General features: G+C 60.7%; 1 protein-coding gene across 1 annotated transcript; it reads right to left on the bottom strand.

The window, feature by feature from the left end:
* Positions 1-1,066: 1,066 nt before the first annotated feature.
* On the bottom strand, positions 1,067-9,177 carry CDC42EP1 (CDC42 effector protein 1). The gene is made up of 3 exons (XM_054203321.1): positions 8,877-9,177; positions 4,562-5,447; positions 1,067-3,520 (listed from the first exon to the last, which is right to left on the bottom strand). The coding sequence occupies exons 2-3, from the start codon at positions 5,001-5,003 to the stop codon at positions 2,727-2,729; spliced, it is 1,236 nt and encodes a 411-aa protein (XP_054059296.1). The 5' UTR covers positions 5,004-5,447; positions 8,877-9,177; the 3' UTR covers positions 1,067-2,726.
* Between the last annotated feature and the right edge of the window lie 4,224 nt (positions 9,178-13,401).

Here is a 13,401-nt window from a genome sequence, read left to right as displayed (position 1 = left end):
CAGGAGGAGGAGGAGGCTATGTGATTGCTTGGGGAATGGTTGTGTAATCTCTTCACAATGCACCATTTCTTCCCGAACCCGAGTTTTTGGGAGGGAAGGGAACAAAAGCATTGACGTGAGTGATGTGGCATTCAGTGCCACAAAAGTGCACAATTAAAGGTTAGGTTTGGGAACCTCAGGGCATAGGTTTGACAGGTTCCTCTTGGCTGCTCTCGCAGCCAGCGGGCAGGAGGAAGGGGTGCCTTGCCCTCCCACAGGAGCGGTACCAGGGGAAGCGGTGGCACGGGAAGGGAGCACAGGTGTGCCGCTGAGCCAGCATTCCTGCCATCGATAAGGAGTTGTCTCCTCCAGCTTTCCCCCTTATCTCACCTCACTTATCTGCTGGCACATTCCAGCCGGGTTACCCATTACTCCTACATTTCCACACCAAACCCTACTCAGAGAAAGTGAGGCAGGGCAAGGCAGTGGGAAGAGAGGATAGACTTGGGCTGGGTTACGTGGCTCAGCACCTCCCAGTCAGTGTCCCTCGCACGGGACTACAGGCAATTAGTGCCGATTATCTGATGCCGCAGCTCTAATTACAAAGTGTCTCGCCAGCCCTAAGAGAGACCGGTATGTGACAGCAAACAGGATGGGTGGGAGGAGAGCCGAGTAGAAGAGCATTTTACGGAGAGCCCGGTCCAAGGCAAGGTGTCAGCGCCCTTGCCCTTCCTCTCCACTTCCTCGCTGCCCAGCCCACACACTGCTGATGTCTGATGGGCCGGGAGGGCTGGTAGCCAGGCCAGCTTTGCCCGTCTACTTCAGGCTGCAAATGAATTGTTGCCAGGCTGGAGAGGAAGCTTTGCACCCTCCTGCGTGTTACGCAGGGCTGCGTGGCTAGGAGGTTGCTTTGCATTTTAGCCACGGTGAGCGGCAAAGTACCAGGCTAGTTAACCTAGGGATCCCAGAGGTGTTGGAAAATCCTGCTGAGAGTGGAGAGGATGGGATTTTGTGACTGGGGCACCAGCAGACATAGCAAGGAAGATGATAAGGTCGCTGCAGCTGAGGGGAGGCACCAGAAGAGAAGTTAGTATCAAAACTGCTTTAATAAGGACAATAATAAGTGCATGGGATACAGAGTGGAGGCAGAAAGGATATTCCACGGATGTGGGTCTTTGGTCTGGAGCTTGTGTTATGGTCTGGGAAGCAGAGGATGGGGGGAGCTCGTCCTGAGAGCCAGGATCCCCGCCCCAGAGGATGCAGGGGTGATAAGGCTGATCCTGCTGGGTGCCAGTGGCCAGAGTTGGGGACTCCTTGAAGCTGCTGCCTGCCCCGGCTTGCTGCTGCTGGCCGGCACGAGGCAACTGCCCGGGGAGGCTGGGGGAGATGGGCTTGACCGTAACCTCGATGGCCTGACTGCGAGCGGCACTCCCACGTACAACACGCGTGCAGGCCAGAGCCTCTTTATTCTGCTCTGAGGAGCTCCTTGCCAGAAGCAGCTGGCCGGGCGGCGGGTGAGCTGCGTGGGAGCAGAGCCCTGTGGCCACGGCCCAGCATCTCCCCCTGCCGCACACCCCCTCCTGTCCTGGAGAACAAGGGGTGTCCTGTGAGGGTCCCTCCAGTGACCTCAGCCCCCGAGCATCTTGGCTCGACAGTGTGGCACAAAGATGCTTCTGTGAGGGCTGGTTTGCACGCGGGGCAGCGTGGGGAGCAGCTCGTTCCAGGGCAGCCGCGTCGCCCAGGGCCACTTGGCGAGGGGCATTAGCCATCCTCTGTGCATACCCCTGGGAAGGGGTGTGCTGGAAAGAGGGGTGCGTGCATGGGGAATGGGGAGAAGGGGCGAGGATGGAGATGAGGCGGCACAGACCGAGTGGCTGCAGAGGGGGAGACTCCTTGTTCTGAGGCGGGGGGAAAGGAAAGGATTTTTAGGGCTCAAACTGCAGAATTTGGTGACCTGACAACCTCACCTCTGCCTCCAGCCAGCCAAGAACTTTCTCCCCTCCCTGCTGCGAGGAGGTGGAGCTAAGGAAAGGAGCCATCCTAAGTGACACTCAGCGGCAGGAGGCAAGTGGAAAGACCCCTGCGATTATCTCTGTACGTGCTCTCATCTCCTCAACACTGAGTTATTGGGTTTTTTTGGGGAGGGGAAAAGAGAAAGCTCATCTCTGTGGGGTTTGCCTGCCCCTTGAGCCCCTAGCTGACCTCCCCAGGTAGATAGATGTGCCATACAGGAGGGTCTCCCACCAGCTGGAGCTGGGGAGAGCCCCCATCCCCTATGTGCCAGAGCTATGGGTGGGAATATCTCTGGGAGGGCACCCGTGCCAGCACAGAGGGTGGCTGGGGGCTTTGGTGGGAGGACAGGGCACGTCCCCAGACACGCTGGCAGGACCAGGCTGAGGGATGGGAGAGAGGGCGCCGGGGAGAACGGGATGGGGTAGGAAGGGGTTTGGGGTTTCTTTGGCACATGGGAATGTCCCTTTGGTGTCTAATGGCAGTGAGGCTGGAGAAGGGCTGTGATGCCTACTGCTGTGATGCACAGCCCTCACTGGCCCCCCACAGCAGCCTGGCCCAGCCCTGGGAAGCCCCCCGGGAGTTGGGCTCCCCTCCTGCCCCCCAGTCCCCCCAGGTTGGCAAAGAGGTTGCCCACTGGGTCTGCAGGTGGTGCCTGAGGGAGGGGGACAGGGAGGATGGCGAAGACGCTGGCACCAGTGCCTCTGGCAGGGGGCTGTGATGGTAGGGGTGGCCATTCACACCTTGACTTCATCATCTTCCTCATCATCAGCGTACTCGAAGGAATTGCCGTGCCCGCCCCGGGCACCAGCATACCCCTCCTGCAGGCTGGAGAGCTCGGCTTCCTCCTCCTCCTCCTCGCCTTGGTTCCAGGTGGCCTCGGGGGACCGCGTCTCCCCTGTCACTTGCGACCGCCACGAGCTGCTGCTGGGGCTCTCCCACAGGGTCTGCGTCCGGGCCTGCCAGGGACCCTCGCCCTTCTCCGAGTTTCGTGGGGTGCTGGTCCCACCATAGTGGCGGGCCAGGACCTGGGCCGCCCGATCAAACTCTCCCGCCTCGATGGTGCAGTCGTTCCAGTGCCCCTGCCATGGGGTCCCTCTGGGCGCTGCCCCCAGCCCCGAAGCCCAGGCAGAGTCCTCTCCAGCACCTTCGATGGTGTGTGCCTCACCGTTGGCACGGACCGACAGTCCCGGCAGCGAGCTGGCCCCCGACAGGCTGCTCTGCCCAGAGCGGTCCCAGAAGCTGGACGTTGCCTTGTCCTCTCCGTAGGATGCAGCTGATGCTGGAGGGACCCCATCCTTGGTCCCCTCACCGCACAGAAGGTCTGGGCCATCCTCCCCCGCCTCGCTCCCGTTGGTTTCAGAGAAACTCATCACCTGGAGGAGCTCGCTCATCAGGGAGGGCCCCAGGTCCAGGCGGAAGGAGAGAAGGGAGTCTGAGCGCGTCAGCTCTTCTTCCCCAGGGAAGGTGCTCTCTTGGGCCTTTTCCAAGCGGGGGACACGAGGGATGGTGCAAAACCCAGACTCCAGCCCTGTGACACAGAAGAGATGGCTGGTGAGGGGGGGTACAACTAGGTGGGAGGAAGCCTGCCTTACATCTGCGAGGGACAAGGGACACTGCCACCGCAGTGGGGCACGTCATGCTCCCATCGGCGGCACTGATCTCTAGAGGACAGGCCAGTGTCTGTGTGGACATCTCCAAAGCCCAGAGTTACAGCGGAGGGTCTCCAGGTGGGCTCTGGGCTTGGTAAGATGCCGGTGGGGGCTGAGCCAGGCAGGTGGGACCAGGAGATGGCAGCATTGCCTCAGCTTGCCTTTCCCTCTGAGCCCAGCCACCTCCCCCCCGTCGCTGCATCCTCCCCAGATCCCTCCCCTGCCGGGACCCTCTGCTCCAGACCTCCCCGGGGAAAAGCTGAGCCATAGCCCGGTGCTGCGGGGCCGGAGAAGAGCCACTCAGCTGTCCCGTCCTGTCCTTCCCACACCCCTGCCCCAAAGGTCCCTCCAGGACCCTGGTCGGCAGGGAGGGATCTGGGCACAATGGGAAAGGGGAGGGGGGATGGAGTCCCTTGAGGACCACATGGAGATGGAGGGCTTGGCACAGCTAGGGACAGGATTGGGGCATCTGCATGGACGTGGGGAAGGCCGTGTCCTGGGTCCCCTTGACCTTGCTACCTTGGCATGGGCATTGCATCCCTGTCCCAGCACCCTCTTGGCTTCCTCAGGGAGGCTGCTCATGGGGAAGGCAATAGAGCTGGGGGGAGATGGGGGGCATCCCCTTACAACTGCTCCAAGCAGGCTGCCAGTTGTGTAGGTCTATGGGGGAGGGAGTGGAGGAGAAACCACCCCTGCCCCACTTTGGGGGGTACCCTGGGAGGAGACCCTCCAAGTGCAAGAGGAAGGACAGCAGTTGAAAGCAAGGTTAGGGTTATCTCCTCACGGGAACTCTTAAATGTCCTATCTCTGCTGAGAGCCTAAAGCCCCTCAGTGGGGAAACTGAGGCACAGAGCAATGGAGAGTGGCTGCAGAGGAAGCGCTGTGCCTGGGTGCCAGCCCCTGCCCCGCGCTTCACTCACCGTAGGCCTGGTGCGTTTTGGAGAAGCTGTTGGAGGCACTTTTGAAGGAGAACTTGCTGGTCAAGCCCCGGCCACTGCTGCCATCGTACATCCCCTCATTGAGCTGGGGCAGTGAGACAGCGTTCTTGATGATGGGCGAGATGGCTGGGGGGGCAGGTGATGATCCTCCTTGGCCCCTGCTGCCCCGGCTCCTCAGCGGCGTCCGGCGGACGTGCCGCAGCGTCCGGGTGAAGAAGTTGTTGGCTTTGGCCGTGTCGGCGCCGCCGTGGTTGCTGAGGAAGGAGGTGTCCCCAAAGACGTCGCCCCCGCGCCCCACGTGCATGGTGTGCCGAAAGTCCCCCAGCGGTGGGCTGATCATGTCCGGCGTCAGCTCCGACTTCAGCCGCCGCTTGCCATGGGAGCCTGACACCCAGCTGAGCACCGGCAGCTTCCCCAGGCTCATGTTGCACCCCTCACCTCACCCCCACCTCTGAAAAAGCCCCCCAAAACAGCCCTTGCTGGGCTTCCAACACTGGAGTGGCCTGTCACATCCCTGGCCTCCCCATCGCTCCTGCTACGATGCTCTTGGAGGAACAGCTCACGTCACCTTGGCTTTCAGCGGGTGGGAGCGGTGCCTGTCCCCCTGCTTCCCTGCACTACGTTGTGCTCATGAAATCACCCGCAGTGGGTATGTCCCCGGTGGTGAGGATGGTGGCAGACCGGAGGTGTCCCTGGGGAGGATTGGGGGTCGCTCCCGGTGCTATGGCGGCCGCTGGAAGCTGCGTCTGGCTGTGGGTTTAGGGGTTAATCCACCGTCTTCTGCTGCTAAGTGAGTGGGAGCCGGTCACAGATGGAGCAGGGGGTAACGGAAGCTTGGGGTGGGCTGGCAGGACCCCTCGTTGGCCACCTAAACAAGACAAGAGGAACAGTGAAGCTCTTGGAGAGGATTTTCCCGACCACACCGGCTGTACCGCTGGGACCGGCTGTGGAGGTTAAAGGCGGTGCATGAGCAACGGTGAGGAGGTTGCTACCGGCTGTCCCCCTTGCCTGGCCCTCCTCTTGGGGAGGAAGAAAAAGGATTTCCCCCTAAAACATGTGCGCTCCCTCACCCCTCTGACCTCCCTCGGCGTGCCTCAGTTTCCCCTGCCTGCAGAGCAACTTTGCCAGACCCATGCTGCAACCCCGGCTGAGGATTTCCCTCCCAGGCAGCACCTCCTCCCGGAGCGGTGCCCTGCCCGGCTGTCCGGGCTCCCGGGGCGAGAAACCTCTCCCTTCTTTTTGCTATTCAGATGAACCCTTGGGGAGAGGGTGAGGCCTGGCCTGGGGACTGCGTGCTTCTTGGGGAGGGAAGGAAAGCAGGGAGGGAAAATGCAATATTTATATATTGGTTGGTTTGTCCTCCCTTGGCTGGGTCCCCAGGCGCTGAGCAGAGGCGTTGGAGCAGCAGGGAGCTGGGGGTGCGGGGAGGCCAGCTGCTTTGCAGGCAGGGGAAACTGAGGCAGGCCAAGAGAGGTGATGGCTCAAGGTCGGAGGAGAAGGTGGGATGGGTCCCTGCGCTCAGGCAGGTCCTGGAAGCGCTGGGGGGCAAGTGGGGAGGCAGCGGCTGGGCACAAAATGGCACGGTGATGACCTTCCCAGTCAGTGGGGAGGACACTTAAATCAGCAGATGCCCCATCGGGGTGTGTGGCAAGAGGGAGAGGGTGGGTTGGGGAAAGGAGAGGAATTGGGGTGCGGGGCAGCTCAGAGCGTCAGTGGTCTGGGTGCCCCTCTGGGGACATGTGCCCCCCTGGGCTCAGTCCCCACTCAGGGGCTGGGGGAAGAGGATGGAGCTGGGTCCCGTCAGCAGGGCCAGCTGCGGAGGGCAGCGTGCCAAGAGGCCATGCAGAAGCCTCACATCCCTTGCTCCTGGTGTGCTGGGACCTCCATCTCTACGTGGGTCTCCTCGCTGCTTCCTGCCTGCCCTGCCTGTCCCCAGGTCACCTCGGAGCAGGCAGGTGGTGCCAGGGAGGCAAATCCTCTGGTGAGGGGGAGCCCTGGGCATGGAGCTGCTCTCCTGGCTGGCTACACGTGTTTTTGCCTTGCCCTGACCATGTTTACTCACCCAGGGCCCCTCTTATCTGCCAGGGGTTAATGCCCGGGGAAGGGAAAACAAACCTCCCCTGAGGCTCCCAGCACCATTGGCTGCCTCCTGGGGTGGCAGTGGCTGGTGGCAGCTGGGACAGTGACAGGTTGGCTTCCTGCTGGCCCCCAGCTCTCTGGCTTGCGCTGCCCGCGTCTGCCTCCTGCCCACGAAGGCTGGTGCGGTGCTGCCTTGCAGCTGGGATGGGCCAGGCACGTGGCAGATTTGGGGTGGGAGGACAACCGGGGTTGGACGACAACCGGGGAGCGATTGCCTCTCTCTGTCAGAAGCCCACCCATAGACACTGGGTCAGGGCACTCCCGGGGCACAAGGAAAGCCACTGGGGTGGTCCCTGTAGCACAATGGGGGGCTCGGGGCCCAAAGCTGGGACTGTGTCCTTCAGCGGTGGCACCTGCATGACGTGGGGCACGTGCGGCACCATCCAGGGCTAATCTGAGAGGTGGACTCCACACCCTCCCCAGGTCCCCCGCAGAGCGTAGCTGCCCTGCAGACCCCTGACATCACCCTGGGAACGGGGTGGGGAGGCAAGGGAAAGGGGGATGCTAGAGGAGAGCATCCCCCTGCTCCCTGCCTGCAGAATTATTGAGCTGGGAGCCAGGAGGAGGAAAGTGTTTCCCTTTCCTTGTCCCTTGGCCACCACAGGGACACGAGCCAGCACCTCCTGGCCTCTGGCTCTCCTTGCCTGCTGGCAGGCAGCAGGCACCGGGAGAGCAGGGAGGGAGGGAGGGAAGGAGGCCCAACCCTACCTGGATGGCAGGTTTCTGGCAGGCCTTTTGGGCTTTTTCTCCCTCCAGTTTCCCCGTTTTTCCTCCTTCCCTCTGCCCCGGTGTGTCTCCCTGCTGGCTGTGCCCCTTTGAGCCCTCCCCTCTGCCCAAGCGGACTCCTCCATGCCAGGGAAACTCGTGATTCTGCGGGCAAAGGGTGACCCGTGCGCTCTCCTTTCCTCCACTGGGCATGGGGACCCCCCGTCTGTCATCATGCCACTTCTGTCCGGCAGCCCACCGCATTCACCAGCCCTGGTACGAAGAGCCCGCGGCTCGTCCCAACCTCCCTTTCCCCGGCTCCCTCGTCGCCTCCTCCGGGAAGCCCCCTGCCCTCCAAGACCAGCTGCCAGCACCTCCTCCTCCTCCTCCTCCCAGCCTGGCCTCCCCTGTTTCCCCCCCGAGTTCAGCTGGTTTCCACTGGTTTTCCACTCGCCAGGAATGGCCAGAGCTGTTCTGCTTGCTGGGAAGAGCGGAAACCAGAAAGGGGGGGAAAATAATCCAGATGTCTAGTTGGCTGGAGCTGCTGAAAGCAGCCTCTTCCCTCCTCCTCTTCTTACACCCCCCCCCCCCCCCCCCAAAGGGGACATACTCCGAAAGAGGGCGAGGACATGTCTGGGGTGGTCTCAACAGGGGGAAGAGCGGGTGGAAACGGCTGTGGGCGGCCGGGAAGGCTTTCCCAGCCTTCCCAAGTGCTGAAAAACCTCCCTTTTCCCCAAAGGAAGGGAGGCAGAGGCTCCCCCGTTGGGTCACTTTGTTCTGGGATGGGGAAAGCCAGCAAGGACAGGGTTTTGGGGAAGGGAGAAAGGGGCTCGGCTGGCCAGGCTGGGCCTCTTCCAGCTTCCCTGGAGCAGTGCCGGGCAGTAGGCGGACAAGCCTAAGTTCAACTCCTGTGCTGCCGGCTGCTATATATATATATAGTTATATCTCTCTGTCTAACAAGGGTATTTTTCCAAGCAGACACGCTGGGACGTGGAGGGAGGCTGGGGCTCCAAAGGTGGGCGGTTTCCAGCCATCCCCTCCCTGCCCCCTTGCCCAAAAGTGCTCCTTTTCTTCCTCCAAACCCCCAAAATCGAGGTGCCCGAAAGCCTGTGGGGCTTCGAGGGGTATCCAGAGCAGGGTGGGAGACGGGGGTGCTCTGCTACTTTCCCCCATCCTTGTGACCCCCTCCTCGTCCCCTTTCTCTCCTGACACCAGCCCCCCCTCCTTGGCCCCCGGCCTGTCTCCCCTCTCCTCGCTCCTGCTTTCCTTCCTCCCAGTTTCCTGTTGCATTCCTGCCTTCTTCTCCCTTTCTTTTTTGCCATCCTCCCTGTCTCCATCGCCTTGCCACCCCTCCTGCTTCTCCCCTCTCCTACCACCCTCTCCATCCTTTTCCTTCTGCTCCCAAAATCCCCCCAGCTCTCCACACAGAAGAATCAAAACTTTCAGGATTTACCTCTTCTGAACCGGGGTTATTTTTTTTTCTCCCGTCCTCCAGCCGAAAAGTTGGGAGCCGCTCTCCGTGGGCCCCTGTAACTTGCTCCGAGGGTTATCAGCTCTGTGTCCTGAAGCAGGGAGGGGAGAAAGGGGAGGCGTGCCCCCCACCCCCCCCTTTTCCCACGGCTGTCCCCCCAAGGCTGGCTCTCCCAGGCTGACGCCCCGATGCCACAGGAGAGAGGGAGCGAAGCTGGCGGGGAGGGGACGTGGGAAGGAGGAGGGCGGGCTGCAGCACCGCCGAGCCAATCCTCGCCTCGGCAAGGAGACCAGAGAAAATGAGATTTATTCCAACTATCCAGGACAGAAAACTTCAGGAACTTCTTTGCCGCTTCCCCCCAACCCCCCCCCGCCCCGCTTCCCCAGTGCCATTTCCCGTCCTCCAGCATCGGCTGCCTCCTGCTCCCGGGCGCCTGCTCCAATGAGTTTGGGGGAAGGGGGAAGCCCATGTCATCGGCTAACCTGGTTAGGGAAGCCTGGCCGGGGGGCAAAGGAAAGGAGTTTGCTCCCTGTATGTGACCCCCTCGCATATCACACGGAGTCATGCCATCCCGCCTTGGATGGGAAGTCCATGGTGCCTGTGATGTAGTAGTGCCAACAAGGAATGGGGTCTGGGGGTGGGCGGTTATGCCAGGACATGTGGGTAGCATTGGGTTGAGCGTTAGCCGTGGGATAACAGCCTCCTTGAAGGCTGCGTAGGCCCCATGGGAGTTACGGGGTCAGGACAAGAATTACGAGGTCAGGGCAAGCGTCATATCAGCGGCACAGCATCAGACCAGGGTGAGGGGGTGGCACTGGGTAAATTCAAGGACGTGCTCCTTAGTGGCACCAGGGAAGGTTTGTGCCCACATATGGGACACCGCAAGCCTCTGGTATCATGCTTTGTTGCTTTGTCCCTTGATGGTCACAGGGCAGAAGACCCTATCAGTGCCAAGGAGGGGCAACCTGCTGGTGGGTACGGCATCACCAGTGCCATCGGTCACCCTCACGACCTCCAGGTGAGACTTGGTGGCTCTGCTGGGGAGCACTTGGCCAGGCACAAGCAGCTATTCAAGGCCCTGTGGAGGAGAAGGGAGGTGTCTCTGCTGGCAAAGACGAGACAAGACTTGTTGGGGTTAAGCAGGGCCTGGCTGAAGGGATGACAAGATGTCTGCAGAGGAGATGTCAAAATGGAGCCTGGCCTCTTGCTAGGCTCAGGTGGCCCATGCTGGGGTGCCCGGGCAGGAACACCTCATTGCTCAGAGGTTTGCCAAGCAGCAGTAGGATTTTGGCACCCTCGGCCTCAGGCTTTTCCTCTGTGACATGGGATACTTGGGTTTTCTGCCTTCTGTGGAGGTCTTTTCCATTAGGGATTAAGAGTACATGGACCATGTGTTTCAGTGGTACTTCTAAGTGAATATATATCATGGAGGGAGATGGGAGCTTAGGTCTGAGGTGAGGTGGGCTGTGCCACTAGCAGGGAAAGGAGGACAAATTGTTACCGGCATCCTCCCTGCTTGCCAGAGGTATGGTTCCCCCACTTCCTGCTCAGAGGAAGCCAAGAGGGTGGTGGGAGAAGCAGGAAAAGGCCCTTTCTTTGGGTCTCCTCCCTCTGGATGGCCTTCCAGAGCATGTCCCCCCACGGCCTGAGGGGCTCCCCCTCACTCCTCTCACCCCCATCCCTGTGCCCTGCAGCAGGGGCTGCGGCAGGGAGCAGAGCCTGGGCGACGGCAACTGCCTCTGCCGGGGAATGCAGAACAAATCTCTTCCAGATGGGACAGGGGCCACGCTCCACTCCTCATGGGGCAGCCGGCTCTCCACCACCTCCTCCTCCTCCTCCTCCTCACCCCTGCTCCAAGCATCTCTGTGCTCCGGGCCAGGATGGGCTCTGCTTCCAGGAAGCTGTTGGAAATCCCCCCTTTTCAGCACCCCTTCCCAAACCTTGTGGTCTTGCGGCCATGCCAGCTGGGCTGTGACTTCTGTCTTTCTGGGGCTGGTGCCCCAGACCTCCAGGGTACGTGCCAGCTCCACGACTCAGTACCCATCCTGGCCTCTGGCTGCCTGGGTAGGGGCAGAGGTGGTGCGGCCCCTCCGGCTGTTCCCTAGGAGGGGTTGCACCCTCCTGAGACCCCTTCTTTCATATACACCTGCCTGGAATGCAAATCCATACAATCCTGCCTCCCAGCCTGTTTATCCATCTCGGCTGATAAATGAGAGGTGGCTGTGGGCCTGGACGGTGCTGCAGAGCCACTGTACCACCCGTGGGTGCCTTGGGCGGGAGCTAATACCCGCACCCCTCCCAGCCCCATCACTACAGACGCCTGGCTACCTCATTTACCTTCAGTCACCCCAAGCTTTCATCCCATCCGTAACCCTGTGCCCCAGGCAGCGGTACCAGCCTCACCATTACAGAGAGACCGGCCATTGGGCTTACCATGGGAGCAGACAAGTGGCCCTGCAGCCTTCCTGGCTGAGGATTTGCTTTGATTCCTGCAACATCAAAGACCGGGCTGTGCAAATTGTGCCCCCCACCTTCTTCCCGGCACTCATCCCTCCAGCATGGGGCCAAGGTCTTATGGGTGGCTGAGTACAACAGGGATGGAGGGTGCTGGGCGTGGGGTTGAGGTCTCTGCCCCACACCTCCAGGTCCTTGGCCCTTCCTCCCACCTTGCTTTGCAGCCCCTGCTGCTCACAGACCCGATGCCTGAAGGTGGCTGATGCAGGACTCTCCTCTGGAGAAGAAAAACCCACTTCTCCCTTTCCCCAGCACCTGGGGGGAGCTGAGGGAGGGTGATGGGGGCAGCCCAGTTTGGGGATGGGGTGCTCACACCTGGGTTTCTATTCCTTGCCTTTTCTATTTGCTGCATTCCTGTCCACCCTGCTTCCCTGGGAAATTTCCAGGGATGGGGCAGTGCTCCTGGAGCCCCATCCCTGGAAATATCCTGGGGAAGGAGGGCAGGCGGGTGGCTAGGTGGGAAGGGGGTGCCTCGCTCGGCGCACAAGAAGCAGATATCCTGTTGCTGCCCAGGGTCTCCGGCTCATATTTCCTCATTAACTGGGAGCGCCGCTCGTTTGCGGGTGACTTCCAGATGTTTCCATTCTACTCACAGCGGCCGCAAGGGCGCATACCACACGGGTATGGGAATTACTGCTGGCAGCGGAGTCGGGGACAGACCCCTGCCATGAAGGGGAAGGGGGTCCATAGGGCCCCCTGCCCCACCACACATCCCAACATGGCCTCATCCAGCACCCCATCACCCTGGTGACTCCAGGGCTCTCCTCCGGTGGCCCTCAGTGCTGCCTCCAGCCTGCGTCTCGCAGCCCTGGGGTTGAGCTGGAGACAGAGCCGGTTTCAGGATGAGCAAGCTGGGGTGGTGGCATGAGGTGACACCCCAGGGCGAGGGGTAGGTGTGAGGCACCCAGCGCTTGCCCAGCACATCCCTGGTTTGATGCCAGTGCTGGCTTTGTGGGCACTGGATCCCTCATGCCCTGTAATTTCTTCACGGGGAGGATTTCTCCACCGATGGCGCCTCCAGGGATGTACTGTGCCAGGCTCAGCCCATTTTCGGGGCTGTGCTGCGGGTCCCCCACTCTGTGCCTGTACCCTTTGTGATAACTGGGGAGAGGGATGGACCAGTGTGGTTCCTGGCATCCTTTTGCTGCACTGAGAAAGGAAAGCAGGTGGGTTGCAGTGAGCACCACCGGGGAGGCAGCAGCACCGGGTTAAACTCACTCCTACTAGAAGAGGGTGGGTTGACCTCTGTAAAAAGCCCATTTCTAATTTTCCCTGATGATTCCTCCAGCTCCCCTCCCTGGATCAGTGGGAGGCCGAAGGAATGGGATTGACCATGTCCCACTTGTGGGGTTTGCAAAAGTGGGGTGGGGGTGCTTTTCCCCGAGGAGCTGTGCTGGGAACTTAAAGCCTCAGGGTTTGCCAAAGCCCAGGAGGAGGTAGGGATGTGTTCCCAGGCTTGCTGGCGGGCTGCCTCCCTCCTTCTGCCCATCTCCTCCTATCCCAAATGTTTTCATCTTTCTTCCTCCCCCCACTCTCCCTGGCTTCCGCTTCCTATGCTTGTCCTGTGCAAGGGACGGGTATGTGGGGTGCTGTAGGCATGTTGGGGGGGTGTTGTGGGAGGGAGGATGGAGTGAAAGACCCCGAGACAGACCCTGATCTGTGCTCTCCCTCTGACTTTCCCCCAGGTGCAGAGGAGATGGAAGGGGGGACTTGGGACATGACTGGGAATGAGGAGAGGATGTTGCATAAACCAGAAGCAATCCAGGAAGAGCTGCCTGTGGCCTGGAAACACCTCTGCGATTCCGGGCACTGGAAAAGGAGATGTAAATATATATATTTATATGTATGTATGTACATTACGTCTCCCCAGAACAACCCCCCCGAACACCACATGATTCTCCGGTTTCTTTTCATAGACCTTAAGGAGGTGCAGGAGGGACCTGGGGGGCTCAGATATCAATTTGCTGCTCTCTGTGTCGGGGGGCATCTGGGG

The sequence above is a fragment of the Rissa tridactyla genome, chromosome 1 (assembly GCF_028500815.1).
Source record: "Rissa tridactyla isolate bRisTri1 chromosome 1, bRisTri1.patW.cur.20221130, whole genome shotgun sequence".
Taxonomy (NCBI): Eukaryota; Metazoa; Chordata; class Aves; order Charadriiformes; family Laridae; genus Rissa; species Rissa tridactyla.
Note: the sequence above shows the minus strand (reverse complement) of the source record. Positions and strands in the feature narration are given on the sequence as shown.

Bases quoted from the DNA above. Each gene is read 5' to 3' on its own strand.
- CDC42EP1 (XM_054203321.1), bottom strand. From the start codon at position 5,003: ATGAGCCTGGGGAAGCTGCCGGTGCTCAGCTGGGTGTCAGGCTCCCAT. The intron at 3,521-4,561 runs GTGAGTGAAGCG...TCTGTGTCACAG, and splicing joins CAAAACGCACCAGGCCTACG to GGCTGGAGTCTGGGTTTTGC.